Source organism: Solea solea, chromosome 19 (assembly GCF_958295425.1).
Source record: "Solea solea chromosome 19, fSolSol10.1, whole genome shotgun sequence".
Classification (NCBI taxonomy): Eukaryota; Metazoa; Chordata; class Actinopteri; order Pleuronectiformes; family Soleidae; genus Solea; species Solea solea.
Window position 1 is genome coordinate 9,786,948 of NC_081152.1, and position 27,903 is coordinate 9,814,850.

The following is a 27,903-nucleotide window of genomic DNA, read 5'->3' on the forward strand; positions in this document are numbered from 1 at the left end:
CAACTCTTTCTTGACTATTCAGTATTCCGCTTTATTTCTCCACACTATCAGTGGTGTGCACAGACATTTCAGGGGTCAGGGCTTAAGTGAAAAAGAACACCCTCTCATAAAAAAGAATTAAATAGTATAATAATTTTATTGCGGTGAATTTTACTTCATTCATTTATTTATTTATTGCAATAACCATACACATATGCAGATGTTGAATAGGCCTTTTTCCAAATATATATTTATATATAGTGAAATGTTATTGTTTTTATATTTGTGTAGTTTTTTTTATATTTTCTACGGTATTTTATTCCATTATTTTATGTTTTTAGGTATTTTATGTCTTGTGTTTCTATATTTTATTTATCTCTGATGTGCAGCACTGTTGTTGTCTTTCAAGTGCTTTATAAATAAAGTTGGACTGGATAAAATGGGATGCAAACAGGTTGGAATATGACTGGAAGCACAATGTTTCAGAGTTGACTTCTACAACTTTCTCACTTTTCCTTCAAACTCCAAAAAATTTTAAGACACACATATTAACAATACTTCTTTAATGATGACATATAACCATTCTATTCACTTTAGTACATTTAAATATATATTTGTCCCCAGGGGGCAATTCAAGGGATCATCGGACAGCAATAAAAAACTGTTCAGGGGGAAAAAACAAACAAACACACAAAGTAAACAAGCAATTAAGAAATTAAATTGCATTCAACAAGTGTGTGCAAATGTTATTTTAAGCCTTTGTCTCACGTGTGAATATGACTTATGGTAATATGAAGAAGATTGAAGAAAACTGGGTCTCTTTTATATCATTAAAAGTTAATCTAATATGGAAAAAATAGCTTAAAATAGACTTTAAAGTCATGTTTACACATGACTACAAGTCCTAACTATGTAGAAACAGGACAGAAGGCACAGCCCCAGTGTCCACAATCATGATGAGGGATCATTTGCCTTGAAATGCTGGCTGGAGGAGACTCTATAGGTGGAGCCAGTGGGTGCAAAAACATCATTGCAAGAGGTCAAAGGTTTTTTAACATTTTCCAAAAGCAGAAGTGAATCAAAAACACACTGGAGGAAAGGACAGGGTGACCCTTGTCTCATTGTGCAGGCCAGAGGAGGAGGAGGAGGGTGTGGGGCTTTCCATGGCACAGCAGGCCAAATACAATACCATCTTTGAGTAAAAGACTGATTGCTGCTGGTCTAAGATAGAACTGCGTCACTGCACCTCTGTGCATGGCTGCTTTGTGAGTTCACTGAATGGCAAATAGGAAGAAATTTACCTGCTCATTTCAAAAATGAATAAGACTCTCATTGTGGACATTTTCCGTCCACAAAGAAAAATCGAACCATGCCCTTGAATATGCTAATACTCCCGGGCATCATCGGATACGGTACAAATTGTCTGTATTCATATCAACCTTTGGTGATCTGAGAGCTTAGCTGAAGGCTGGCTGCAGTTAAATGGGGATGGTAAGTGCTGCCTGAAATGAATACGAAAAGCAGCTGGGTTTATCTTCACTCACTCTCTGACATGTGCTGCTAAGAGAAAACAGGTGACCAAGGAATGTGTGTTGAAATCCAAACATAATACTGGAGCTAAAATGATTTGTTGCCACTTAGGCAGATCCGTAGTATCTGGTTTTTTAGAATTTCTCTGTCTTTTTAGGTTTCCCTTGTCTTGTTGGTGTAGCCAATGTATTTTTTATTTGTCTACCTTTGGTGGATATGCAACTTCTACTTCTATTTGTTAAATGAAAAAAAGGAACATGCGAACAGGGGCACAAACCCACTTTGCAATAAACCTTATTTTAATACTGCTTCAGATAAGAGCAGCAGATTAATTACCAAAATGTAAATGGAGCATGGACAGAGTCAGAAACCCACACACACACACACACAATGGACAAGCAAGTTACACAGTAAGGTGTTGATTTCAAGTGTAAGTATATGATCTTCATGCCTGGGCTCTTCAGACACACCAGTTGGATATATTTAGAGTCCCTAGCTGGTGTATCCATGTGACAAGGCAGGCCACAATTATTCACAACACCGGAAGGGCCAGTATTGGTGTAAGATCAGGGCGCATGTGTGTGTTTCCACTGAAGAATTCAAAAGGTAACAGACAACACAGTTTGCTAAGTGGTTGCAGCAGAACTATGCATATGATTTTTTTTCCCACCCACATGCCTGCTGTTTAACAGCCGGCTTAAATCCCACTTAATGAAGATTGTTCCAGCATGAATCATATATATTTAAAACATTAAAAAGTGTAAAAAGTTGACTAACAGTGACAGTACAGTAAATGACATTATAACCTTCATGGAGGTTGAAGTTTTCTTGTCGGACTGTAACATCAGACTGCATTAGTTTTAACTATAGTGTGCCTGATAATGAACTGGTACTGGAACTTTCATTGCTGTTAAAGACTAACAGTATGGTGTCCATAGAGCACCATCTATTGGTGATTATTACCAAATATGTTATCGCTGTTGTGTAAAATCCTATATATTAACTATCTCTATTAGTGTAGTTATGTGCTGTAGTTATGTAATAATGTATCTGTGCTCCAGCACAAGAGGCTATGACTGTATTTTACTCTAAAGGCAGATTTCATCTGAAAATTCCTCCTCACCTCCTCACTCAAATTAATCAACCACACCCTCTAGTGGGTCTTTTAAGACTGTGCAATATACTGTAGGCCTTCAGCAGGAAAGAAGGTGTACTTATTATGGGGGCCAGAATTTTAACCATGAGAAGAGTTAGCCTATCTGACATGTACCCAAGAGCTTACAAAGAATTCTGCTGCACTAATAATGAGCAAAGGTAACTGTAGTGTGAACTAGTCTGTAAACTAAACCAAAGAGAAACTGCATGCATAAATTAAATTAAATTAAATTAAATTAAATTAAATTAAATTAAATTAAATCAGACAAAAAGTGTTATTTTTGCACTTGAGTGCTTGCTGTGATGAATTGGTTAAATCAAAAATATGTATGTAACAAAACACTACTTGTGTATACTAGTATGTTTCATTTTGAAGTTTTATTCAATTCGTCCCAACAAAGCCTTTTAAATACTGGAATCACTGGATATTAAAATATGTACATCGTGATATGTTCTACACATTTTAACAGTATATCCATCCATTCATCTTATTCCGCTATGGCGTAGATGTCAAGGAGGTAGCAACCTATTTAGCCTACTGCTGTAATCAAAAGTCATATCGGCAGATCTCGGTGTGTTTGCCGATATACATTAATACATTTTAAAAACCACTATCTGCCGATACAGATATCATGCTGATAGTATCATGCATCCCTAATGTTTTGTTTACCTCAACGTTACATGCTAAATGAATCAAATCTGGACGTTAGCCGTTGCCAAATTGTTTGGGGCCCACAAAACTCTGTAGTTTGGGAAGTTGTGGGCAAAATAATGTATTTATCTAGCATGATGCTCAAGAGTCAATACTCCTTTTCTAAGCCCACATGGGTCCATGCATGTAGTCCATGGATGTAGTAATCAGAGCACTTTAGCCGCTTTAGCCCTTAGCAATAGCACCGGGGACACAGCTCGTGCTGCTCCTCCAACCACTTCAAGCCAATAAAACCACGGTGTCGTCACGTGACACCAGTTGACCAATGACAACCCCCACATTATCCTCTTTGCCGCACCCAAATAGGATGATGGCGGATGGGCGGAGTCACCACACAGAGACGAGTAACTCAGAGAGACAAACCCGCTCTGGAGCAGGGTAGGGTAAAAATAAAAACAGTGAAAACCACCGTCCACGTTTCATCGAGCACTGTTTATATTCTACCGCATCTACACAGAGAGGGTAAGTTGTGAAACAGTGTGTGTATTCTGCTTGTCAGAGTCGGTGTTTGTGCGTTTCAATATGGCTTATCGCTGTGTGTTTTATTGCTATAGTGTTTTCTCCGTAGACTGGTGGGCTCCCTGTTTTGCTAATGTAGTGCCTGTGCTGCGGGGGTGTTTGTCGACAGAGGTGTTTTTTCAACCGGTAAAAGCAACATTTCAGTGCATTAAAATGGATCCTTAATCATTTCACGTTCGCATGCACAATGTCTTGTGTATAGAGGAAAAGCAGCCCAGAGCTACGCACAGTTTGTTTTGTACCCGGGTGTGTCTGTCTTCCCTGCCTCCAGTGTCGTTAGCCCGCTGCTCCAGCTCTCAGGCCCGTGTATGTGTTGGATTGTTTTGCTGGTGCTGTAGCCACGGGATTTATGAGTTACTTCGGTTTTATTAATGTTTCTGCACAGGCTAGTGTACGGTTTGTGGTGTGGGCTAGTGTTGAAGCATGGAAATCTGTTCTGTATTCTGTGAAGTGATGGAGTCATTTCCTGTACGAGGTCAGACACAAGCTGCATCAGTAAGAGAAGGATCTGGCTGTGATTCTTTTAGATATTATCACTATTGTGAACATATAAAATACATGCTATCGGTACCCACTTTTAAAGTATAAGACAAATGTTCCAGGTTTTTAAAGCGAGCAGAAAGACAATAAATCAGTCATGGTCAGACATTGACCTTACTGCAATAAACACACATTGATGAATACAAACAATCCTGATGTGATGTATGACTTTTTGGATAAGGGAACATATGTATGTTTTCTAACAGGCTTATGGCCTGTGCACACAAGAACAAGTTTAGGAAAAATGCACTACTTAAAAAAACAACTAAAAAACAATGATGTCATAGTCCCACCTCTCTCTTGCTCTCACATTGGCTGTCACTATCACCATTGTAATCATCTTCCTCTCCTTGTGCTTGGAGGTTGTTTGGTCTTGCTTTATGATCACTTGGTCCCCACCATAGTTCCCTGGGCTTGGTTCATCCTGATCTGTGACTGCTTACATTGTAATGCATGTTTATCATTCAATAAAAACCAAATTTTATTTATTTTTAAATGTTTGTACACCTTGTGCATTCTTCTACATCTCTTCTATTTTTGGTGTATTTCTGTAAGCAGCTTTACAGCGCCACATAAAGGCCTGGCATATGTACTGCAGCGTGTAGAGTCTTTCTGGGGAGTTATGTGAGGGTGAATTAATTTTTAAAGGCCAAAAATGAAAAGGTTGTGAAGGGAAAGTTGTGTTTCATTGTGGATTAGGCCTAAAAGATGATATTTTAGGGGGAGATCATGTATTTAACTCAGTGGTTTTACTGCTTCAATATGTCTTGTTGATTGACTAACTTGTTTTCAGGCCCTACTTAACTACTTAAGATACCCCAAAGCTGTTGCTGTGTGTGCCTTTCTATATTTCTACTTGCCTATTGATACATGGTACATGGTACATGATCATGCCAAGTCAAACTGCCAAATGTTTCTGTGTTTGTATAAATTGACGGTCACTCCGTAGATTTGGAAATTCTGTTGGAATGAGTAAAAACGAGGCTGTCTTGCTCGTGTCAGTCTGGCCCTATTTTTGCCACCCTTGTCACACAAATACAAACACACTGAATCTAGATACAGAGCTCTGTATTTGTTTTACTCCCACTCCCCACGCCCACACCCTTGACTGCAGTGCAGCTGAAAATGTGTTCCTCATTTCAAGTCCTTTCTCTTTTTCACTCTTTTCTCCCTTCCCTACCATATTTCATCACTTAGCAGAGTTTTTTTGTTGTTGTTTTTTAAATTAAAGGTGGAAGTGAGGGTGCATTCACCCTTCACAGGTCTTTAAGGGTCATGTTATGCTTGTGTCAAATTTTAAGCCAAAGCCGGATTGTGAGTGCAGGGAAACTGTACAGCAAGGGGTGTGTTGTTTCAGATGCTATCTTCCACCACTCTGTCCTGTATGGCATGCGACAGCCAGATAAACCTCTGGCCACAGACTGTAGTTGCACGCTGACACAACAAAGCGGCTTTGCCTGACAATTTTTTTACATTTTCACATATGAAAACATCACAAATTAACATCTATGCTTGCTAGTTACCATCTGGCACACTGGTCTATATATGGGACAGTGCTAAATGGACACCAAAGGCATTCCAACTAGTCATGGTAGTTAGAGCCTGTAACACACACACACACACACACACATGCACATACACACTCTAAAGAGCAGTTGCTTGTGGATTCTTTATCCTGAGTAATGACAGGCATCCAGCTCTGAGATATAAAAGGCCCCGTCTAGTGCTATTTAATGACGGCTCAATGCCTGAAACACCAACTGCACACACACACACATACTGAGATTGTTAAAGACTCTTTTTTGAGTCCATCTCAATTTTTTACACGCACATCAATCTTTTCATTAGCAATTTCTTGATTGGCACATTATTGGAAAGGACTAAATGGATCTTTATTGAAGAGCATATACTGAAAAGTTGATTTGAATGCAAAGCTTCCGTCTCACAAAAGAGGATCACAATATCATTAGAATATGTAAGGCCTATGCTGAGCATTTTTGTTTCCTAAGATACACACCATTAGAGAGCAGAGTCCGATGCTTCGGTTTTTATTTTTGACATTGTGCCTCTGTGGAGAATGAAAACATCTGTGTCAGATGGTGTCATTGAAAGTGCAACTCATAAGAGTCTGTCATCTGGAGGAAACCCTGCCCTGCTTAATACAACAATATTATCTTGTTCATTTTCCTTTTTAGGATATATCCAATGTGCATTCCTTTGGTGGCTCTGTTCACACCTGCTATTAATCCTGGCCTGGGTGATCTGATCACAGATAAAACTCTGAAAAATCCCATTGAGATTTATTATAGGTAATGGTCAAATTTGTGTTGGATTACCCTAGTTGGTTTTCTGGATGTGTTTCAATAATGTGATTGAGATACCAACAACTAGTCACAAGCAACACCCCCTGGCACAGTGGAGGCAGACACTTTTAATTTAATTTAATGAATCAATTCCCCACTAGTGCTTGTATACCGGGACAAGGGCAGTGGTCCAGTTGAAAAGCATAGTTGAGCAACAACCGTAGCCCAATTGAACTGTGCATGGAAATTTTCTGTGTATTGTGTCACGCTGATGGTTAAAAACAGCACTTCTGGCCTTAACAAATGGAAATGATGTATGTGCTTATTTGCATTTTGTCTATTGAAGTGTGATTTCTATCACAAGAGGTCAGTTTAAATGCGTGGGGACAATGTTTAAAAGTGTGAACCGACACTCTAAGCTGTCCATCGTTGATTGCCCAGCAGCAGACAGGCTAATGCTAATCAATTCACAGATGGAGGCGATAGTCAGTCAGTGAACCCACTGCTTTGGATTTTATTGCACTCAACTGACAGTGATGACTACTGGATTTAAGATAACACACTGTACTATTGACCATCAGTCAAACCAGATGTGAACCATAGCATCACACACACTTTTTCGATCATTGTTCTAATGCACATTGATAAAATCACTGATAAAATACCGCATCTCCAGTTCCTGTTCTCCTGCCACAATCTGAGATTTCCTTTGTTTTGATGACAATGGAGCATTCTATTTATTAAAACACCTCTACTACATTCACACCCTACGCAAACTCTCTTTGACTTTGAAGAACCCCAGGGTCGAGTTTTACGTTGGATGGGCACAAATTGAGACCTTTATAAAAGATAATGTAGTTGCTGGCTGCCTGCGTTTGCTTCCTGACTGGTTATCCTCGGTTACAACTTTAGCAGCAGTTAACGCAAAGTGTTGTCGTGACATGGCCATACAGCCAATCTGAATGGACATAATTTTAGTTTGCATGTAACCAATAGAAAAGCAGAAGAATGCAGAGACTTACTGAGGGTGAGATCCTGTAAGTGATGCTCTCATTGTGCTGTTTTTGGTGAAGCCAGTTGTCTCAATGAGCACATGTAGGAGACAATTTCCCTTTGATCCTTTGGAAATGTCAATTTTTCCCACTAAAGCATGTGTCCTGTACTGTAAAATAAATGGATGTGATCCTGGATTCATCGTCACAACATTTCCAGTCACTCTGTTTTTAAGAAACGTTACCATGTAACCCACCATTTGCAGAGTGGTTTGTAATTTGCAGCGCCGCTGTTACGCTCATGGGAGATGCATTACTTTCCAATACAGGTTATCTAATAAACATGGTTATGAAAGCAAGGGTGACTCCTTCTTTCTCTCACTCCAAAACATCGTCATGGGGAAGGGCTGGGGAGTTTCTGGTTGTCCCTATTTGCCCTAACATCATATGACATTAACTTACTGACACTAATAGATAGCTGCTTCTTATGCATTGTTACATCAAGTTGAGTAAATAGATCAACTGCCGTAGTCAACTGTTAGGCATATGGCTTTCCTTGCATGCCTCTCATAGTCCATGTGTCATTAGAACAAGGTTATAAGATTGGAACCTTTGGAACTCGCATTGTTTTATATCTGTTAGTTAGTTGGTTAGTTTATTGTTCAATTTCTAGTTTTAGATGCTCAATGCTCAGTTGTCTAGAAATGCACGAGCACATTAGACCCACACAGAGTCACAGAGCTCTTTGAATCCAGTGTAAAATGAGTAACACTACAGTTTGAAGATGCGCATCTTGTGACATTGACAGGCTTGCAGTGTGATGATGGCCTACAGCTGTTATTACATAATCTTGTTGAGGTTTCCCCGCATCACCATGACAACATGTTTGGTTTCCATAGCAATTGCACTTCTTAACAGGAGGAGCGCAGGCTAGCTGAGCCTCTGCACCTACAGATCTGATAAGAGGAGCGAGGCAGGGGTATACGTGTGGTGAGGCAGGGGAGCCATTGTTATTGCTACATTATCCTTAAGAAATACACAGCTGTGAAAAAGATGCACTTGAGTGGTGTCTAGTATTGCACAGCTGGACGATTCTTTTAACATCTGTGGTTAGGCAGGGTGCAGCAGGAAATGAGTTAACTGAAGCTGTTCCTTTTTAGATGACCTTAGAAGTGACCCCATTATTATTGAAATATACAGCCTGTATTTTTAATTGTCCCTGATGTTGTTTAGTTTTTGTTGCTGATAATACCAAGCAACAAACAAGAACATTTGAAAGTACCTCATCCTTTTGTCTTTATCGTCATGCATCCTTGGAGACACGTAACCAAATATATATAGTTAATAGAGCCTACACTATATTTTCTAGGATTGAGAATTGCCAGAGATACCATGATACAATATTATCACAATATTGCGATATACTGAGTATTTGCGAAATCATATACATGTATTGCAATATACTTAAACAGCTCGAGTGTGAGGGAACACTTGGCCCCATCTAATAGACTGAAACTTTAACGTTAATTGATTTAATTGTTAATCCACAAAAGGTTTAATGTTTATTTGTACTGATACCCAGTAGTTTTCTTATTCTGCTGATCTAGCATTTATAGTGACTACATGTCCACAAATGTTTTAGGGCCCACAACTACCAGTCTTACCTTTGCGCCATGTCTTCATTGCAGAATGTCATACATCCTGTCAGAGTGACACACAATTAAACCAGTCATTTATTAAACTTTAAATGAATGCTCTTATCACCCTAATCATTTAGTTAATTATGTCACCTCCCCTTATGTAATGAGTACAGACCAATAATTGGCACCTTTTATAACAACTTAAAAGGCATGACACAGAAACCTTGACTAGAGTAGGTGACCTGAGTTGGTTTAAAAAGGTTGGGTTGATTTTGGGGAAAATCTCACAGTAATAATGAAAGCAGACAGGAACAGAGAGAGGGTCTGTCTGCTCTCAGTGTGATACTGAATGCTTTAGGTTTGGTCTACAGTTGCTATGGCAGTTTTGGCTGAACATTTGTATTGATGCAGGCTAATGGGCTCTGCATCAGTTTCAGCTGGATCAGCTCTTTATTACCCATGCATGGTTGCACTGCACACTCACATTTATCCATGGTTGTCAATCCACCGGTGTCTTGCCGAGTCAGAGCTGGGGTGTCTGTGTTGTGACTGACGGTTGGAGGCTCTTTCCTCACATAGATGGTGGACATGGATCTATATGAAGTCTCTCTTTCTCTTCTTTGTGGCTCTAGCACTTACCCTGTTGTCAGTTAACTTGTTGGTACCACAGTTTAATGAAAAGTGTGGGGATTTAGTGGCAAGGTTTGTGTTTTTTTGTTTTATCTAAAAATTCCAGATAGGAGAGATGCTCAATGCTCATTATTGTATTGTACAGAATAAAGTATTGGAATGTCTTTTCTTTTTGTCTAACCAATCCAAAAATGATTTTAAAACAATCGAAATAAGTTTTAACACAATTCTGTTTAGTCCCATGGCAGAAAAACAGTGACAGAAAACACCCATTAAATTAATGGGTGTTTTCTTATAATTCTATAAGAATTATTAATTAATTCTTATGTATCAAATTTGGTCATTAAATCAAGTATTATATAAAGCTCTGCTACATATACCACAAACTTATAAAATTATTATTCCATTAAACCTCTAAAAGTAACTTGAATAATCAACCAGTGTCTTGGTAACACTTGCTTCTAATATTATAAAGCTCAATGGTTAAAGAGTGACTATCCAGTTTTTATTTTCCTTTCCTTTGCCCAGCCCTGACAGTTTAGCTGAGTGGTGTTGTGATTACAGGAAACACATTGTGGAAGATAATTTCAAACCTCTCTGTGCTGGGAAGAGCAGTCACATGATCATGTCATAAATAGTTTATTTAATAGTTTAATTTAATTCTTATGGTTGGACATTTGAGGGGACGTGTGGAGGCAATGACGAAACCACCATTGCCTCATCCCACAGATGTTTTGTTTTGATAAGTCTTAACACTTAAGATGTGTAAGAAAAAAGTGGCAAATATTTGAAGCGTGCCTCAAAGTCAAAACCTATAATTCACCTGAGCAGTTAGTAGTAGGCCTGCTTAGTTTTATCAGGGATATCTGTTTGTGCAGTGGAATCACACAGATTTAGGGAGTGGAAAGTTGACCTTTTGGGCAAGTGATGTGCATTAGTTGACAAAAGATACATTTTCCCTTCTCATGTGCAGGAGTCCATCCATGATGAACGGCGATTCAGGAGCCGGAGTTGTGACGGTCCCCCCTCCCACCACAGCCCCCCACAAGGAGCGGTACTTCGACCGAGTGGATGAAAGCAGTCCGGAGTATCAGAGGGAGAGGAACATGGCGCCTGACCTGAGGCAGGACTTTAACATGATGGAGCAGAGAAAGAGGGTCTCAATGATTCTACAAAGCCCGGTCAGTGGAACGGCTATATTGATTCTTTGTGTTAATAGCCTTTTTTGCCCATAAATGTGTGGGTATACCTGCGATTTCTGAACCTGGGCGAACCCTCTTAAAATAGCTATTAACATAACTCCATTATCAGAAGTTGGTCTTCCCTGTGGTGTTTTTTCACCTGTAGGTCATCTGGTTGTGAAATGTGAAGAGAAACGAAACAAGTTGGCAGAAGAAGAAAATACCAACATTACCACCACAACAGAGCTCAGTGGCAATGCCACAGTTGTTACCATTTTGTACTTTATTTTTATTTCTACTTCGATCTGTCATTTTAACTAAGTTGCGAGTGAGCGATTTTTTTATTTTTTTTAGGCGCAGTTGATTGGTGTGTATAGCCATACCTATTGTCTTCACATGTGAATAGGCTCCTTTCAGTGTAAAGACGGTATACCTGTCAGTGACACATGATGGCTCCAGTTTATTCTCCATCAACAGTGTCCTAGAATAACCAGGACAGAGACATGTGCTGTGTGAAGGCCGATCGTATGTGTGAAAAGCACTGATGTGTTTAATCCCCCGCAAAATTGGCCCTGAATGGTACATGTACTATTTCTGCCAACTGCTATATTTAAAATGCTGGCAGTAATGATGATGAAATGATCGTGATGAAGTTACACCTAACATGTCAAACAATCTTCTTCTTCTTGTTTTCCTTTCTGTTTTGGCACTAATCATGTGCCCCTTACATTGTTTGTATGTTTTGTGTCTGTGTTTCCAACTGACAGGCGTTCTGCGAGGAGCTGGAGACAATGATCCAGGATCAGCTGAAGAAGGGGAAGACGCCCACAAGCCTGTTGGCCCTGCAGCAGATCGCAGACTTCATGACCACCAGCATGCCTTCCATGTATCCCGCTGCACCACAAGGAGGCATGGCAGCACTCAACATGAGTAAGCACAAAAGAGAATACGTGTGTGTGACTTTCTGACCTCGGGCCTTCTCTGTTCATGCTCACAATGAATAATGCAGCGCATGACTCATGAGTTTCTGGACAAAGAGTCCTGTCTGATTTCATCTAATTGTTTTTATTCCTAAGTGAGATGTTTTTTTTTTTCTGCTGCTGTCATTAGAGACTCTTGTTTGGTTCTGCAGAGAGCAGTTTATTTTTGTCAGTTCTCTCAGCATTCTTAGTATAATAGTGTGGCGAGATAATATACAGTATGCGAACCCCATCTGTTTATTTCATCTTTTCCTCTCAGGCTTGGGCATGGTGACTCCCGTGAATGATCTGCGGGGCTCCGACTCGATCTCCTATGACAAAGGAGAGAAGCTACTTCGCTGCAAGCTGGCTGCGTTTTATCGGCTTGCTGACTTGTTTGGCTGGTCGGAGCTCATCTACAACCACCTCACTGTGAGACTCTTATAAATTACAGTATACCATGCCAACTGATTTTGTCCAGCTATTAAATAAAGATGAAGCAAAACGATGATGTCTCCCAGAAAGTGTTTAGTTGCAACTCTGAACCATAAGTAATGACACTGGCTGTTGTGATTATTATTATTATTATCATTATTAGTGATTATTGTTAAAACAAATTGAGCCTATTTCCATGTCACAATGTAATCAAGCCTGACTTCCCCCTGGTCTGTAGGTGAGGCTGAATTCAGACAAAGATCATTTCCTTCTTGTCCCTTTTGGTCTCCTCTTCAGTGAAGTCACTGCCTCCAGTCTGGTGAGAATCTGTGCTGATTTCCAATGGAACAGTTCTCTATTTTCTCATGTTTTACTGTCCACCTCGTTTGTGATTATATGTTGTCGTTTGGCTAATGCTCTGTCGTCTGCCCCCCTATGTCCTCCAGGTGAAGGTAAACATTGAAGGTGAGATCGTTGACAGGGGCAGCACCAACCTCGGGGTCAACCAGGCCGGCTTCGTCCTCCACTCTGCCATTTTTGCTTCGCGGCCCGATGTCAAGTGTATAGTACATGTACACACATCTGCAGGTGCTGCGGTAAGGGACAGTGTGTGCACATGGAAATTCTATGCCATCCATCCATGCAAACAAAGGCATCAAAACTTAATGACCCCATGTTTTTGGACTTTGTTTGCAGGTGTCTGCCATGAAATGCGGTCTGTTGCCCATTTCACCTGAGGCACTGTCTTTGGGTGAGGTGGCCTACCATGACTATCAGGGCATCGTGGTGGATAATGACGAACAGTTAATTATACAGAAAAACCTTGGGCCAAAAAGCAAGGTAATAGCTGAGTGAATGTGTGAATATGTGTGAAAATGTAATTAGATAGTTAATAAATTCATGAAAAACCTGTAGTTTTATTTAGTTGATTAAACCAACATAAGTGTTTTGTGTGTGGTTGGTAGTTGTTAAGTAATTCCCTCTTTTGCAGGTGCTCATCCTGAGGAACCATGGGCTGGTTTCTGTTGGTGAAACGGTGGAGGAAGCTTTCTTTTACATCCACAACTTGGTCACTGCCTGTGAGATCCAGGTAGGGAAAACACTGAGCCCTTAATCTTGTCAAAGCAAAAACCTACTGTGATGTTTTTTGTCTTCATTTAAATATAAATTGTAATTTTTTTGTATTCAGCATGACTAAGCCTTAATATATTTTGCACTTGTTAGTACTTTGTCTCTTTGTTTGATAGTATACCATACTGTGGATCCGGATGTACATACATTTTGTGGCATATTGTCCCTGATGTTTGTTGATATATTTCATTATTGTCCATCTCTTGTCTTTCCACATCTTTGTTGGATGTCTGTATATCTGTGTATGTCCTCACGTCTACATTATTTTCCCTGTGTTTCTGGTTCTGTCTGTGCTTTCTTTCTCCGCCTGTGCTCCCAGGTGCGAACACTGGCCAGCGCTGGAGGTCCTGATAATTTGGTGTTTCTGGACCCAGAGAAATACAAGTCGCGTCCAAAGGTCCCTGAACCAGTCGGTGACGGGTCCTCTACACACCCCAAGTGGCAAATCGGGGAGCAGGAGTTTGAAGCTCTCATGAGAATGCTCGATAACCTGGTAGGTACTAAGAAAAGAGGAAACACTTCAAGCTTCTGCTGAAGAATGTAGCGACAGACTGAAGTGAGGATTTACTCTAGCATGCTGTGGCTACTGGACCCTCAAGATTTACTAAGAAAACTGTGATTATTGCACATATGAATGTAGTAGGATTGGCAACCAAAGAAGCATTCAGTCTTCAAAAACAGAAATGAGTGTATATGTTCAAATGCTTACGTTTATATTGTGACATGTTTTGTTTGGGTGAAATGATCCTTAAAAGGCCCTGTATTTAAGAATTGGTGACATCTAACGGCAACAAAAGGAGGAATCCTCTCATCACCCCTCTGTTTTCCGGAAACGATGTAAACTCTTTCCGTCTCGCCATTTAACCACTCTCTCTGTGGTTTCCTCCTTCTCCTATGTTGGTGTATGTATATGTGTCATTCAGTTTTGTTTGCATTGCGAAGCTTCCACCACAAAATGCAACATGCCAGTCTGCTTAAGTTGTGGTTCAAGATGGCGGCTTTCGTAAAGCAAGGCCCTTGCCTGAAGCACATATACAAATGCTTATCCTAAGGCTACGAAAACCAATACGATTTTCTTTTGAAGGCAAACGTACTAATGTGTTGTACAGTATATTACTCCCTCCTCAATGTTACATAGTGGACCCTCTTCACTGTGCACCAACCAATTTCTAAACCCCCGTTGTTTGTCGTCTGCTGTCTTGTCTTCCAGGGCTATAGGACGGGCTATCCTTACCGCTGCCCGTCCTTGCGAGACAAAGGTAAAAAGTACAGTGATGCGGAGAATGCTCCCTCTGCCTACGGTGGTTACTCATATGGGGAGGACAGCGACTCAGGTGCTCGCTCCCCGCTGAAACACAGCTTCCAGCGCGGTCAGCGTGACAAGACCCGCTGGCTCAATGCCGGCAGCCGGTCTGATGAGCCCTGCGAGGATGGGCCCGAGGGCGGCAGCCCCAAGTCGAAGCCTAAGGTGTGGACGAACATAACACACGATCACGTCAAACCCTTGCTGCAGTCTCTCTCGTCCGGTGTCTGCGTGCCAAGCTGTATAACCAACTGCTTGGTCTGTGCCTACCTTATTGTTCATAGTATAGATTTTACAGCTACCCTGTTGGTGGAAACGGGTAGGTGGACGGCATTCTGAGCTCCTGGGGAAAATGAGGAGTTTAACTAAGAGTACAAAGCTGCGGTCTTTGTCTTTAGACAATCTTGTCTTGGGCCTGCTCACAAGCTAAAGATATTACATTTCACAAGTTTTAGTCTCAAACTCAAATTTGAAGTGTCCTGTTAACCCACCTTTCCAGTAACCTCTGCTCTTTCGCTTACCTTGTAGCATAGCTGTGAGTATTTGTTGACCCTCTTTACTCTTTCACCCCTCTGGTCTCCTAATGCTTCATGATGCCGGGCCAGCTGCCCACAGCATGCCCCACTGCATGTGTAGTAGTGAAATGCATTGTTGCTGTTGATGTTTTTCCCAGAGGAGCGAGCAGCAGGGGTGTGGCATGAGTCCTCAAGTAAGTGGGCAGGCGAATGTGGACAGAACAACGTAACGTGTCGCTGCACACACACCACATTGTTGCTCACTCGGTAATATACACCCCTTAATTTGGTCTCTGCATCTTGATGTTGGCAAAGAGTATTCCCAGAAAGAGTCAGGAGAGTGGATCAAGGAAAGGGGGAAAAGTCAGTCAGATTTGAAGAGAAAATCGATCAAAATCTTTTCGAAGTGAGTAAACTGAATTCATTTCACATCTAATAAATAAAGGGAGGTGGCATTGTTTCCTGATTTACTATCCAGAATAATGCCAGATACTTTAAAGACACTTTGATATATAAAGTATTAAAGGTCACACAACAAAGTGAGGACATCCTTGGCAGAAAGAGTTATGCAGCCCGCTTTTTAAATTTTATTTATACTATATTTCAGTTTCTCCCTAATTTCTGGTTTCAGTTTGATTCTGAAAATGGTTTTGAAATTTTCAAGGCCTGCATGAGTGGATTTTGTTTGAAGAAAGAAAAGAAAAAAGAATGACCAAAAGCTATGGAATATGACCTGACTTTATACTGATTATCTTCTGTTGGGAAAGTAGGAAATGTTGTGTTGTGAGACTCGATCTCAGTGAGTATATCGTGTTTACATGTTCATCTCATACTCAACCGACCCAGCCCAGCTGCTTCCATCCAGTAACCCCTCCTCATCTAGCCTCTGGTTTGGCAGCTAACCAGTAAAGCTTTTAGTAAACACAAGAATGAAGTCATGAGCTTATGCTTTCCACTGCAAACTACATGCTAAGTTTATGAAGATTAAAACATGTTGCATGGGAGCTAAAAATTTGATTTCTATCGTCATGCGCTGCTCATTCACTCTGGTGCAAGAAATGGGTGACTTCTTTTTTTTCCCCCCCTCCTTAAGTCATGCTGAGCATTACCAGGTTTATGAAAAGTAGATGGGATATTCTTTCCAACAAGACAGTAAATGGTTTCATCCTCTGCGGGACAGACACTCTGTTGACGTATACGATTGTAGCTTTGTGACAGCAGCTTTTACGTCTCTGTCTCAGCGTGGACGAGTGTCCATGGGTGTGTCTTCTCTCTCATCTCTGTCGTCCTTGTTGTTGTGTATCAGCCTGGGAAATGACTTTGGTGATGCCAGCTCACCCCTCACTGCCACTCTCGCTTCGTAAGCCAGCCTCATCGTCTCACCCATCCCACCCACCCACCACCACCCCGGCCATCCCTTACTCCCTCTCCTCTCGCTAACCACTTCACCTCTCCCTTCCCGTACTGTTTCTCCCCCTTTTGCCTCATATTGTGATTTTTCTTCTCAGTTTTCAGTTCATCTCTTGTGTGCTTGTCCTTTTTAAAATTCTTATAGCTTATCAATGATGATGACAAAAGGTCGTTCTAACATCACCAAAGGGGCCTGTATTTATCTGAAGGATGTTTAAAACATAATAAGCCACATTTGATACCTTATTGTATGTTTATAGTACATTATATTACTAATCTAACCCTGAAATAGCCTTTTCTGTATATAAACTTCCCTTCTCATTAATTTTCATTCACAAAATTGTGGAAGAAAGTGCTGTGCTCAAGAGACATGAGAATAACAGCACAACAGAACTGCGGAGGGCACTTAAGATTTGGTGTTAAGCTGCTTTTTGAATTTATAAACATCAACCTCCCTTATGTCTGATGTTGTCATAAAACATGCTGCACCACCTTTGCACGGAAAAGTACTAAAGGTTACAATTCAGAAACCTTTTTCTTATCTTGTTTTGATTTTAACAATCTCCCCTGAAATGTCACTTGCCGCTGCTTGTGCAGGCTCTGCTCTGAATTTTGTCTTGATTTAACCTTGACTCGTTTACAAAATAATGAATAGCTTGTGTGTGTTTCAAAAAGTGATGGAATCTTGTTTGCAATGCACATTAACACAGGCATTATCTCCTGCCTTAAGTGTTCTTAATGCATTTCTTTATTTTTATGAGTATTTGACTCCACACATGTAAATGTTGTGTTATGATCACACCTAATGCTCTCACCTTATATCCTATAGTTCTGTTCCATTCAGTACTAGTGCCCTAACAATACATGCTTCACTCTATTATTAGATTATGTAATGACGCAGACAATAATCCAATATTATGTGCTTAGGAAAAAGCTTAAGAGAGGATGTTGTCTACTATGGGTGCTAAAATTAAACGTATTTCCCTCAGTGTTCCTCATCATCATTGGTTCTCATTTTTTCCATTCAGACGTTTTTACTGTCATCCAATTTTGTCCGTTTCAGTTCAGCATGTGTTTGTATTGTGAAGCCTGCATAGTATTTATGTCTTTGTTTGCTTGGGTTTACATGTCAGTCAACGCATCTGGTTGCAGATGGTTTTAACACGTCATGTGCTATTTACAGTGGACAAAGGAAGATGGCCTCCGTCAGGCTGCCGTAGCCAATCAGTTCATCCCATTGAACACCAACCCAAAGGACGTCCTGGAAATGCGGAATAAGGTATTACGTGTTTCTTATAACCCAAAGACATGGTGGTGCTGTAGTTATCGTCTCTTTGTGACATGGAATGTTGTTGCTTTTAGATTCGGGAGCAGAACCTGCAGGACATAAAGACAGCAGGGCCCCAGTCTCAGGTTCTGTGTGCTGGCTCTGTTGTGGAACGCAGCTTTGTTCAGGTCAGTCTCTCATCTTAACACATACACACTTCCCCTCTACAGTGGTCCTGACCTGGAGTTGAATATTTGTCACACACAGATTAATAATTGAAATCGCTTCTGTAAAGCTCAAAGAAAACTGTGTAACTATTCTGTCCAGGCCTGGAGACGCCCCCTTAAACCAAAACCCTGAACTGTGTGAATATTTTTCGTGTGAAGTTTTCCTCAACACTGAGCTGTGATGAAAGACATTTTGCTCTAAATTGTGAATATTATGGAATCCGTTGAGGCACCAGTTTTGAAGGAGAAACTTCACCACCTCCATGTGTCCTCCATGTTGTTTCCCAGAGCATGGGGTGACTTTGTAACTGTGACATTATTTTCTAACCACAGAGACTTTCAATCTGGCAGGTGAGTAGCATGTAGGCGAGGTAACCTCACTCTGCTCTCCTGACCTGCCAGCTCCAGCCTCGGGTTGTCTCCATTTTCATACATGATTGTGGTTTTTTTGTTTGGTTTTTTTACCCCTCCTTCTGTTCAGTAGTTCAGAATCATGGTTACCTGTCTCAGCATTTGTAGGCATTTTTTTCTCTTATAAAATGTCCAACAAAACACCCATAACGGTGGAGAATGATGTCTTTTTGTCTGTGCATGGGCTCTTTGTCCTCTCTTAGACATTCAGGTGTTAAGCCTTATTTAAAATGTCTCTTGAGTTCAGTTTGCATGGTTTATTTATCCTTCGCTGGATATCTCTGCTCACCTTCTGCTAAATGGACACAAATGGCATTAGAGGCGGGAGAAATATCCACATTTTAACAGAGCTATTAATTATACCATATTGCACATTACTGTGAGTTTTAGCCGTACCTAAAACTGACCCTGGTGTGTCAGTGGTAAGACCATAGGAGGCTTTACAATGCATGCGTCTGGCTGTTTCCTCCAACACTGCTCTGCTTTCAGTCCCCACATCATGTTCCAGAACAATCTCTCTGCATGTATCGCCAATGCTTGTGTCTGTTTGTGGTGTGTGTGTGTCTGTTGGTGTGTGTACACAGAGGTGGAAAGTAACTAAAGGCAATAGTTGATCAAGATATCGCACAGGACGAGTGCATCTACTTTTGAAAAGGCGGGTTTTACAAATCAGTCTACACTTGTGGTGCTATTGTTGCATTCACTCTAATTTAAGACGATTGAGTGATTGTAAAGATATTACGTATGTGTTTAGGTTTGAGTAGAGTTAATGTTATAGTTTTTTCTCAGAGAACAATGTCTTTCCACCTTTTGTGCGTCCGTGCGTGAGAGGTGGTACAATGTGAACATCTGCAAACACACACACACACACACACACACACACACACTCGCGCCTGCCTGACAGACTGCAAACTTTGACTGTGCTGGTGTTTTGAGAGCTGGGTTGTGCCTCCACCCACCTCACTGGGTTTGCTATTGCAGGACGCCCCTCTGTCTGACTGTACAGACACTATTGACGGCCTCGATGTGTCCGAGGGGTCCTATAGTCCTGCTAAATCAATTAGAAAGGTACTTAATGATCCAGTCACAAATCCTTTTCATTCATACGTTACATCATCCCTAAAGTCATTTCATAGCTTCAAAATGGGCACTTGATGTCGGGGACTGTACAGATGTATTGAACAGTGAGGCTTAAGATAGTCATATCCAGCTGTTTATTTTTGTCTGGAGGCTTAAGTTGAGGTGCACTTAAGAGATCAGGTTTGAGATCCAGTGCACGTCAGGTAGCTCTATTTAATCTTGAGCCACAAACCACTTTTTTTTTTGTTGTTAACTTTGTCTGTTTTATTTCTGTGTGGTAAACTCTACTGTTGGCTTTTTAAATTTGCAGTACTTGTAAATAAACATTTGTGCTTCTTATATTTTGAAATGACTTGATGGTTTTGACTTCTCATGAAATGTTTGTGCTTATGTTGAACTTTTTATCTATGGCTTGTGTTTCTGCTCATGCATCTAATCTTTATAGATATATGATAGCCCTTTTGAGACCTATGTGAGATTATCTGCCATTTGACCTGACATTTAACATACTGCAGCTAGATTTCAAGATGTTTCGACTTCTCATCTTCTCCCAACTGTCTTCTGTTTGTCCTAAAGGGGGAGCTTGTTACCGCGTCCAAGGCCATCATTGAGAAGGAGTACCAGCCCCAGGTGATTGTCAGCAAGCAGGGTCCCAACCCTTTCACCAAACTCACCGACCGGGAGCTGGAGGAATACCGCCGGGAAGTGGAGCAGAATCAGAAAGGGCCTGAAGGTAAAGATGATGAGAGGAGCAGAGATGGTTAAACAAACTCTCTCTGATGGGAACATAATGCACAGACTTCCAGACACTGCTCTGTTTTCATCTGGGACATATTTATGTATGAAATACAACACATAGTCACATAAATGACACATAAAAACACAGTCAACATGGCAGATACTTAAACCCATGGTCATGGATTGAGTTGTGGTGAAATTCCTCTGTATTTCTTCACACTGTTGTGAGTTCATGTCAGTGGTTTCTTCCATCTGTTTTGTCCCATGAGAAGAAAATTTAGATAATGAGTGTCTTAATACGTAATCATACTGGAGCTATAGAGGTCATTTTATGCTTTGTTTTAAACTACAATAATATAGAACAGGTATTTTTAAAAATAAACGGATTAAAGAGGGGGAAGAAAATCCTCAAGAATGATCTAAAACTTGAACATGGCTACACTGTGATGTTATTATCTCTCCACACACGCACACATACTCATGGATTCACAGTGCAGGGACAAGATGCTAGTAGGGAGGGATCCACCTCCAGCGTGACCTGTCCTGAAGCGGTTACACTGCAGAGAGGTCGGTCCTCGGGCTCCACACCTCTGCGGTCTGCAGCCGACTCGCCCAGCTCACAGAAACTCCTGCCGACGCCGGCCTCTGAGCAGAGTTCTTTGTCAACGGGCGTCTCCAGCAGGACAGAGCTGGCTCAGGATGTCGCCGGCTCTGCAGGGACACTAGCTGATGACGTTTTTTCCACCACAGATGAAGTTTTTTTGGCTCCAGATTCTCCGCATAAGGAGTTCCACTGTGCCGTGCTGCGAGCCCTCAGCAAGGACACGTCAGTGGTAGAGGCAGCCACAGGTACAGCAGATGAAGTGGAGTCATGGCTTAACTTTGGCCTTCCGCTTCCCCTTCTCCCTGCTCAGCTCAGCCCTGGTCCATGTCAACATACCGCTACACTAGGAGTCTGGGCATCCCTGCCTGCTGTGTCCTTTTTCCTTTTTCTTGGGGGTTTTGGAGTCTGCTGCAGTTTTTTTATGATGTGCAAGCACCCTTCAGTCTCTAAAGCCTCTGCTTGATTATTCCCTCCCTCCCATTCCCTCTCTTTGATGTTTTGTCCAAAGGTATCAGAGCTCTGGCAGATCTGATACCTTTCTGCAGTTTGATTGGACGAGTAGCTGAGAAGAGAGGATAAGCGGTGGAGCTCACTTTGAGATTTCAGACCCACCCCCCTCTCTTCCAGGACACTCAGTCATCGTGTCAAATGAAATCACTTTTGCAGTGGAGTTTTGTGCTAACATTTGATGAAACTTAAGTCTGAGCTCAATCATCCAATCAGAGCATCCCATGTCTGGATATGAAAAATGGTGTCATCCTTCTCTTCCTCCTAACCTGTCCTTTAAAAAAAAAAAAAAAAAAAAAGATATCTTTTGGTGTACACTGTCCGTCTTGTGCGTCTCCATGATTTTCATTAATATTAAAGGTAATTTTGGTTTGTTTGGGATATTATAAGGTTGATATTTAATGGGACTTGTTTGCAGTGATCTCTGTCTGAGTTAAAATATGACTATCAATGAATCATTGAATCATTCAGTATTAATAAAAAAGAAAAAAATTCATTTGTAGGGAGAAAAGATGGCTATATTCCAGATGATCCAGATTCATTCACTTCTTGATCTATTTTATTATTATTATTATTTTTTTTTTATCTCACCTGTTTAGTTGAGGTAAAGAGATTCTTAAAACTGTATTTATATTGATTTACTTTCAGACCCAGATCAACTAGTAGAACCTGAGGAGGAGCCAAAAGGCCAGAAAGTCACCTCTACACCACCCAGCACCCCAGTCAGAGCAGAGGAAGAAGGTAGGTTGGCCTGATACAATCGGTTAAACTGGCCCGGTCCAGTTCTATCTGGTTCTGCATGGCTGGGGAGTTTGTTTTTTTTCTAGGATCTACGCAGGAAAATGCATAAACTCCTGCCTCAACATCTGCCTGTCTGTCTTGGGGTCTGTTGTTTTTTTGTGGTCTTAAATAATACTACTACAGTTGCTGTGATGTGTCTTCTGTAATAAGAGGCCAAGAGGTTTTAAGGAAAGAGATGGACAACTGTCGGGGCAGATAATCCAAACAAAACTACTCTCTGGGCTTATTTTCAGGACATGTTTCAGTGTCATAGAAAAATGTGTCCGTTTATCTACTTTACTCGACCCCAGTGCAGACATTTCCGTCTATTTTTGCTTTCTTTATTTTTATTCAATCCCTCTTGGTCTTTATTACTATTGGATTACACCTATGTACCAGCAATATCACCAATGATGATGATACTTGGATTGAACCTAAAAAGAAACAACCAGGAAAGTGTGATTGGCATAATTAAGATTTCTTAAACGAGTGTGCAGACAGTGACGGTATCATCAGCATGAGGGAGGGAGGGAGGGAGAGGATGAGTAGTTTTGATCGCAGGTGTAATCTAATATGCAAGATGTTCTTATATAACATGTCTCTAAGTGTACAGTATCTCCTTTACCCATTCCCTCACATTTGCCACATCTTTTTTTGGGGGGTCTACTAAGAATGGTACCCAACCATTCTTTTTTTCTGGTGGTTTTTTTTTTCTCTTCCATATTTGTTTCTTTTTTCTTTTTTTTATTTGAACTCAGTGCCTGTGGTTTGATCTGCATAGACATTTGTTTCTACTTGTGCTTTTTTTCTTCTTTGTGGCTGCGATTACAATCAGGAGATGGAAATACAAAAGAGTACCTGTTGCCATAGTAAGTACGTACAGTTCCACCTCCTTGCCACCACCTCCCAGTTGCCCATCACCCTCCTCCACGCCTGTATTTGAACATATACCCTCTTTTTTTTCTCCGTTGCATGACCTCAGTAGCCGAGCTGTTATTTCGTCCAAACTAATCCATTTGCTGGGGATTGTTGAACTGTTTTTAACTTTTTGAGCTTTTCTCAATCGGTCTGTGTTGACAGGGCTTATTTCAGAGCTCCTCCACCACACATCTCCTCTATTAGTCACGTGTCACCATTTCTACTAAAATAAAATAAAGTAACCATGGCAACTTGGCAAATAATTGCAAAAACAAGCTGCTAAACTGGCACAATTTTCCTCACAGCCTTTTTCTGAGATGTGATATAAGTCCTGTGCGTCCCATTCACCAAAATGGTACGGATGAAAAATGGAGGATGTTTCTGAAGTAAACCCCATGACCTGCCAGACCTTTTATGTTTCCTAACCTCTCTTTTCTTCCTGCCAACGACTCACAGTCGAAGTAACCAACCTCACATATGTTCATTCTTTCAATGTTATATGACTGTTGATGTTTTTGTTCTCATGGAAAAAAAGAATTCAGGTAATGTTCTGAAAACATTTTTGAATGTTGTTTGTCTTTCAGACGAGAATTTCACCAGGTACATTGATACTTTTATTTTAGTGTGGCTTCTGACTGGCTTTGCTGGGACTCACTGGTGGTTTAGCTTCATAGGGGATGAAGCCTAAAGCTTGGCTTGTGTGGTGTTTATTCTCCATTTTGTCTGTGGTACATTGTCGGGGCTCATTTCTGTTATCGCAGATATGAGATGTAAAATGAAGACTGCTGCTGCTGTGTGGTGTTCTCGGGTTTCTGGAGCATGTGAGCAGAATAACACTTGGAACAGAGCTTTAGGCTTTATTTTTGGACAGTGTGAGGCTGCAGTATGGTTTAAAAATGCTGTGTTGGGCCACTGATCCCTGAAGGTCTGCTGAAGTGGGCCTCAGAGTCTGGATCGGCACAAGCTCCTGTTGCTTCTCTAACCGGCTGTTTCTGCTGAGAATCTGTCTAAAGAATAAGTCACCATTTGAAACTATGCAATTAACAAACTGCAAAGGCTGCAACTACGTTTTAATTGTTCTATGCCAGTTAAAAAAAAGTGCAATACATAAAAGTTAAAAACCACCTTCAAATTCTCATGCTTGGATACGGTATCATATGTGGTACTGCTTCATCTTGTTTTAAATCTCTTAACAGTACATAAAGCTTGACTTTAAAATTTTAATTTTATTCTTTTTTCCACATTGTTCAGCTCTAATGGTTACTAGATAAGTATGTAATGTCTGCAGTCTGGCTCAAATATATAAAATCAGTATTGGTAATAAAGCTGAATCACTTTCAAGTTTTGCTTTTGTATGTTTGGTTGAGTACAGACGACTAGTCCAAACTAATTTCAGTGATTTAGAGCTGTAGCAGCTTTGAATTCATTACTCATTATTCCCTCCCTGGACTTGTTATGCAACCTCACGTGTGGCTTTTCTCATTTAATCAGAATCTCTGAAAACATTGCAGTATATTGTGTTCTCTTGTAGACTTCTTTTTTTGTTGTTTGTTTGTTTGTTTGTACACAGGGTGCAAATGAACCAGGGAACTGCACTCATTAAGATTTCCCTGTTTAAATGAAGGTAAAAGGAAAAAAGTCAGTGGTGGAAGAATGAATCCTGATTGTCAAGATCAGATTTTCATTATATGTTGCTCGTTTTCTGTCTCAAAGGTAAGAGGCAAAGCTGATGAAGTAAGTCAGTCGTTAGTGTTGTGCACTGCAATAGAAATAATTACACCGGCTGGTTTGGGAAAAGTACGATCTCAGATCATGTCAAATCCTCTATTGGCTTTTAAGACTGAATCTGCCTTTGAAGTGGTTTGTTTACACCATTCTCATAGATGCTACCAGCTTGTGGAAAAATGGAGGCTTTAAAGTAGATAAACATGTGGATTTTCACAGTTTATCCAGTCATCAGTCTGTATTGGCGGATGTGAACGCTCAGCAGTGCAGATCCTTCCCTTTCTCCCCCTCAGATCAATAACTATCCTCATCTCCCCCTTCCCACCAGAGTCCTTCCCTGAACAGAGCTATAAGGATGAGAGCGATGCTGCCACCCTGAGACAGACCCTTCCAGATTTAACACCCGACGACCCCTTCGAAGCCCCAGCACTTCCTGTCGAAGACTCCGCCTCTGCCCCTGCCACCGCAGATGTAGTCGAGGGGGAGGAAGCGGCCGACGCTGGTGACCAGGACGGTGACGAGTCCCCGGGCAAATCGCCCTCCAAGAAGAAAAAGAAGTTCCGCACCCCTTCCTTCCTAAAGAAAAACAAAAAAAAGACAGAGTCCTAGGTTGGAGAATTTTGGATTGGTCCTCAAGGCTGGCGTCCGCCTCGTTTCATTTCGCTTCTTGTCTGCTATCATTGCACCCTTCGAGCAAGCCACAGTCACACACAGTTGCGCTTTTTTCCCTTTTTGATATCATTTGTCGTTGGCTTATTAACCTATTTTTCCTCTTTAGTGTGTGCCAATTGTGTATACAGTGCAACAATTATTGCATAAAAGCTTTTTTTTTATTATTATTAGAGGCTTTTAGTTGTGAGTGAGTGATGCAGTCTGTCTTCTGCCTGGCCTTTCATGCATGTCTATTACCACAGGCCCACTGGCTTAATGTGAGGATTAAGGACATAATCATCCTCTTTTTTTATTTTGATTTTTTTTAACGGAGTATTACTAAACTGATGTAACCACTAGAATGTATTGGGATTGTATGAAAATGTCAAAGTGTCTTTTAAATACAGTGAACTCTGACCGATAAGCTTTTGTCCTCGTATTTAACTGGAGATGAATTCAATTCTGACAGGACTACCAATTCCATTGTGTTTACTTTTACCTGTGAAGCAGAGCAAACCACACCATGTCACGTTAGCAGGCCAATGAGCAATACAGTACAGATACTCGCCGTAGATTTTTGTACTTGTGGAGTCGCACAGAGTCCATAATATCCTGTCTGTAATCCAGTCTTTTGACCAGATCATCTGTATTCAAGCTTAATCTCATCCACGGTTTGTTTACATTTAAAAAACTCTAAAAAAGTCTTTCACCTACAATCAGTTGGCACAGCCTTAACTTAACAGGCGTGCCGTTAAGTGCTTCAGGTTTTTAATGTAAAAAAACAAATCAGATTCATTTAAATCACACTGTACATTTTTGCGAAACATGGGGATACTGGGCATGACTCAGCAAAGTGGGAGTACAGGTGTAAAGCACAGTACTCGCTGAGGTAGATAATGTAATTGCTATGAAGGAATGTATAAAAAAAAACCTGATTTTCATCTTATCTTTTCATTTATTGTAATTATTAGTTTGTGACTTTGTTTTGAATGTACCCTTTGATTTCTCCCGTCTCTCTGTGAAAGTCCTAAAAAGGCAAATATGCTGTGTATTGTGTGAGAATACATTTGTCATTTTGTTGTTTTTATTTTTGAAGTCTCTCACTCTTCCTCCTCCTCCTCACAAAGTAGATGGAGCATAACGTCTTGCTGTGAGAGAGCACTGTGAACCTTCCCGTTCGTTAACCACTGTCGTTTAGATCGTCATAGTCCAAGTAGATACAGACGAGGACTTAACAACAACAACAACAACGTCACTGTTGCAAAGCTGCATGATTAATCATCCTTCAGAACTGAACTTTTCTGTGTCGCGCTGAGTGCACAGACTTGTGTCGCTGAACACCTGTGTGTTTCCAGTTCCAGTAAAGACACGTTGTACACTGGAGAAGACAGTACATGTTTATTTTCCTCACTCGTGTGTAATCAATTGTTGGTGTTGCAGCGCTTGATGTTAAAGGGCATTAATACCAAGGCCACCCACCCGTGCATTGCTTCCTAACTTTTCTCCATGCTGTTGTTGTGAATGGTTTTGTCTAATTCACGATGAACAAAAAGGCAAAATTGACAGGAAGCGTCACCTTGTGTGAGACGTTTAACAAAGTCGGCCTTTGTTCGCTGCAGGTGGTTTTTTACCTACAGTGCTACATGCAAGCTGATTATCTAACTCCTTAAGGACTGCATGTATAGAGTGTATACTGTCCTTTACATGACTAACTATCCTTTTAATTTACATTATTTACATTAGCTTTTGGTGATCTGTTTTTTTTTTTCAGTCAACCATACATTATTTTTCTTTTCGATATTCTGATTTGTTTTCTCTGTCTCGACTGCATCCACTTAAAATCACGGCATTATTCTGTTTACATACCTAAAACTTCCACCTCTCTTTTCTCATGGTTCTGCCTCTTTTATAACCATGAATAAAAACACTATCTTTAAAATCACTTTTGTCTCCTAGCATTCATACATACATCAGATTGTGACCATATTTATACACGCATGTATATTTTGTATAAATGCCAGATCTTTACTCATAGTTCAGTGTTTTATATTTAGAAAAATG

The 27,903-nt window shown here is 40.7% G+C and overlaps 1 protein-coding gene across 11 annotated transcripts; it reads left to right on the top strand.

Moving 5' to 3' along the window:
• The first annotated feature begins 3,694 nt into the window (after positions 1 to 3,694).
• add1 (adducin 1 (alpha)) lies at positions 3,695 to 27,784 on the top strand. Of its 11 annotated transcripts, none has more exons than XM_058616698.1 (18): positions 3,695 to 3,838; positions 10,974 to 11,181; positions 11,949 to 12,111; positions 12,421 to 12,572; positions 12,814 to 12,894; positions 13,022 to 13,171; positions 13,272 to 13,415; positions 13,567 to 13,665; positions 14,026 to 14,199; positions 14,917 to 15,267; positions 18,118 to 18,213; positions 18,297 to 18,389; positions 18,762 to 18,779; positions 19,821 to 19,907; positions 20,496 to 20,652; positions 21,150 to 21,506; positions 22,417 to 22,509; positions 25,520 to 27,784. In XM_058616698.1, the coding sequence occupies exons 2-18, from the start codon at positions 10,984 to 10,986 to the stop codon at positions 25,798 to 25,800; spliced, it is 2,694 nt and encodes an 897-aa protein (XP_058472681.1). In that variant the 5' UTR covers positions 3,695 to 3,838; positions 10,974 to 10,983; the 3' UTR covers positions 25,801 to 27,784. The 11 variants fall into 11 exon arrangements, with proteins under 11 accessions (XP_058472681.1, XP_058472671.1, XP_058472678.1 ...); XM_058616688.1 differs by lacking the exons at positions 18,762 to 18,779; positions 19,821 to 19,907 and adding exons at positions 24,051 to 24,066; positions 25,037 to 25,090 and having other exon boundaries at positions 25,520 to 25,625; XM_058616695.1 differs by lacking the exons at positions 18,762 to 18,779; positions 19,821 to 19,907 and adding an exon at positions 24,051 to 24,066 and having other exon boundaries at positions 25,520 to 25,665.
• The last annotated feature ends 119 nt before the right edge of the window (positions 27,785 to 27,903 follow it).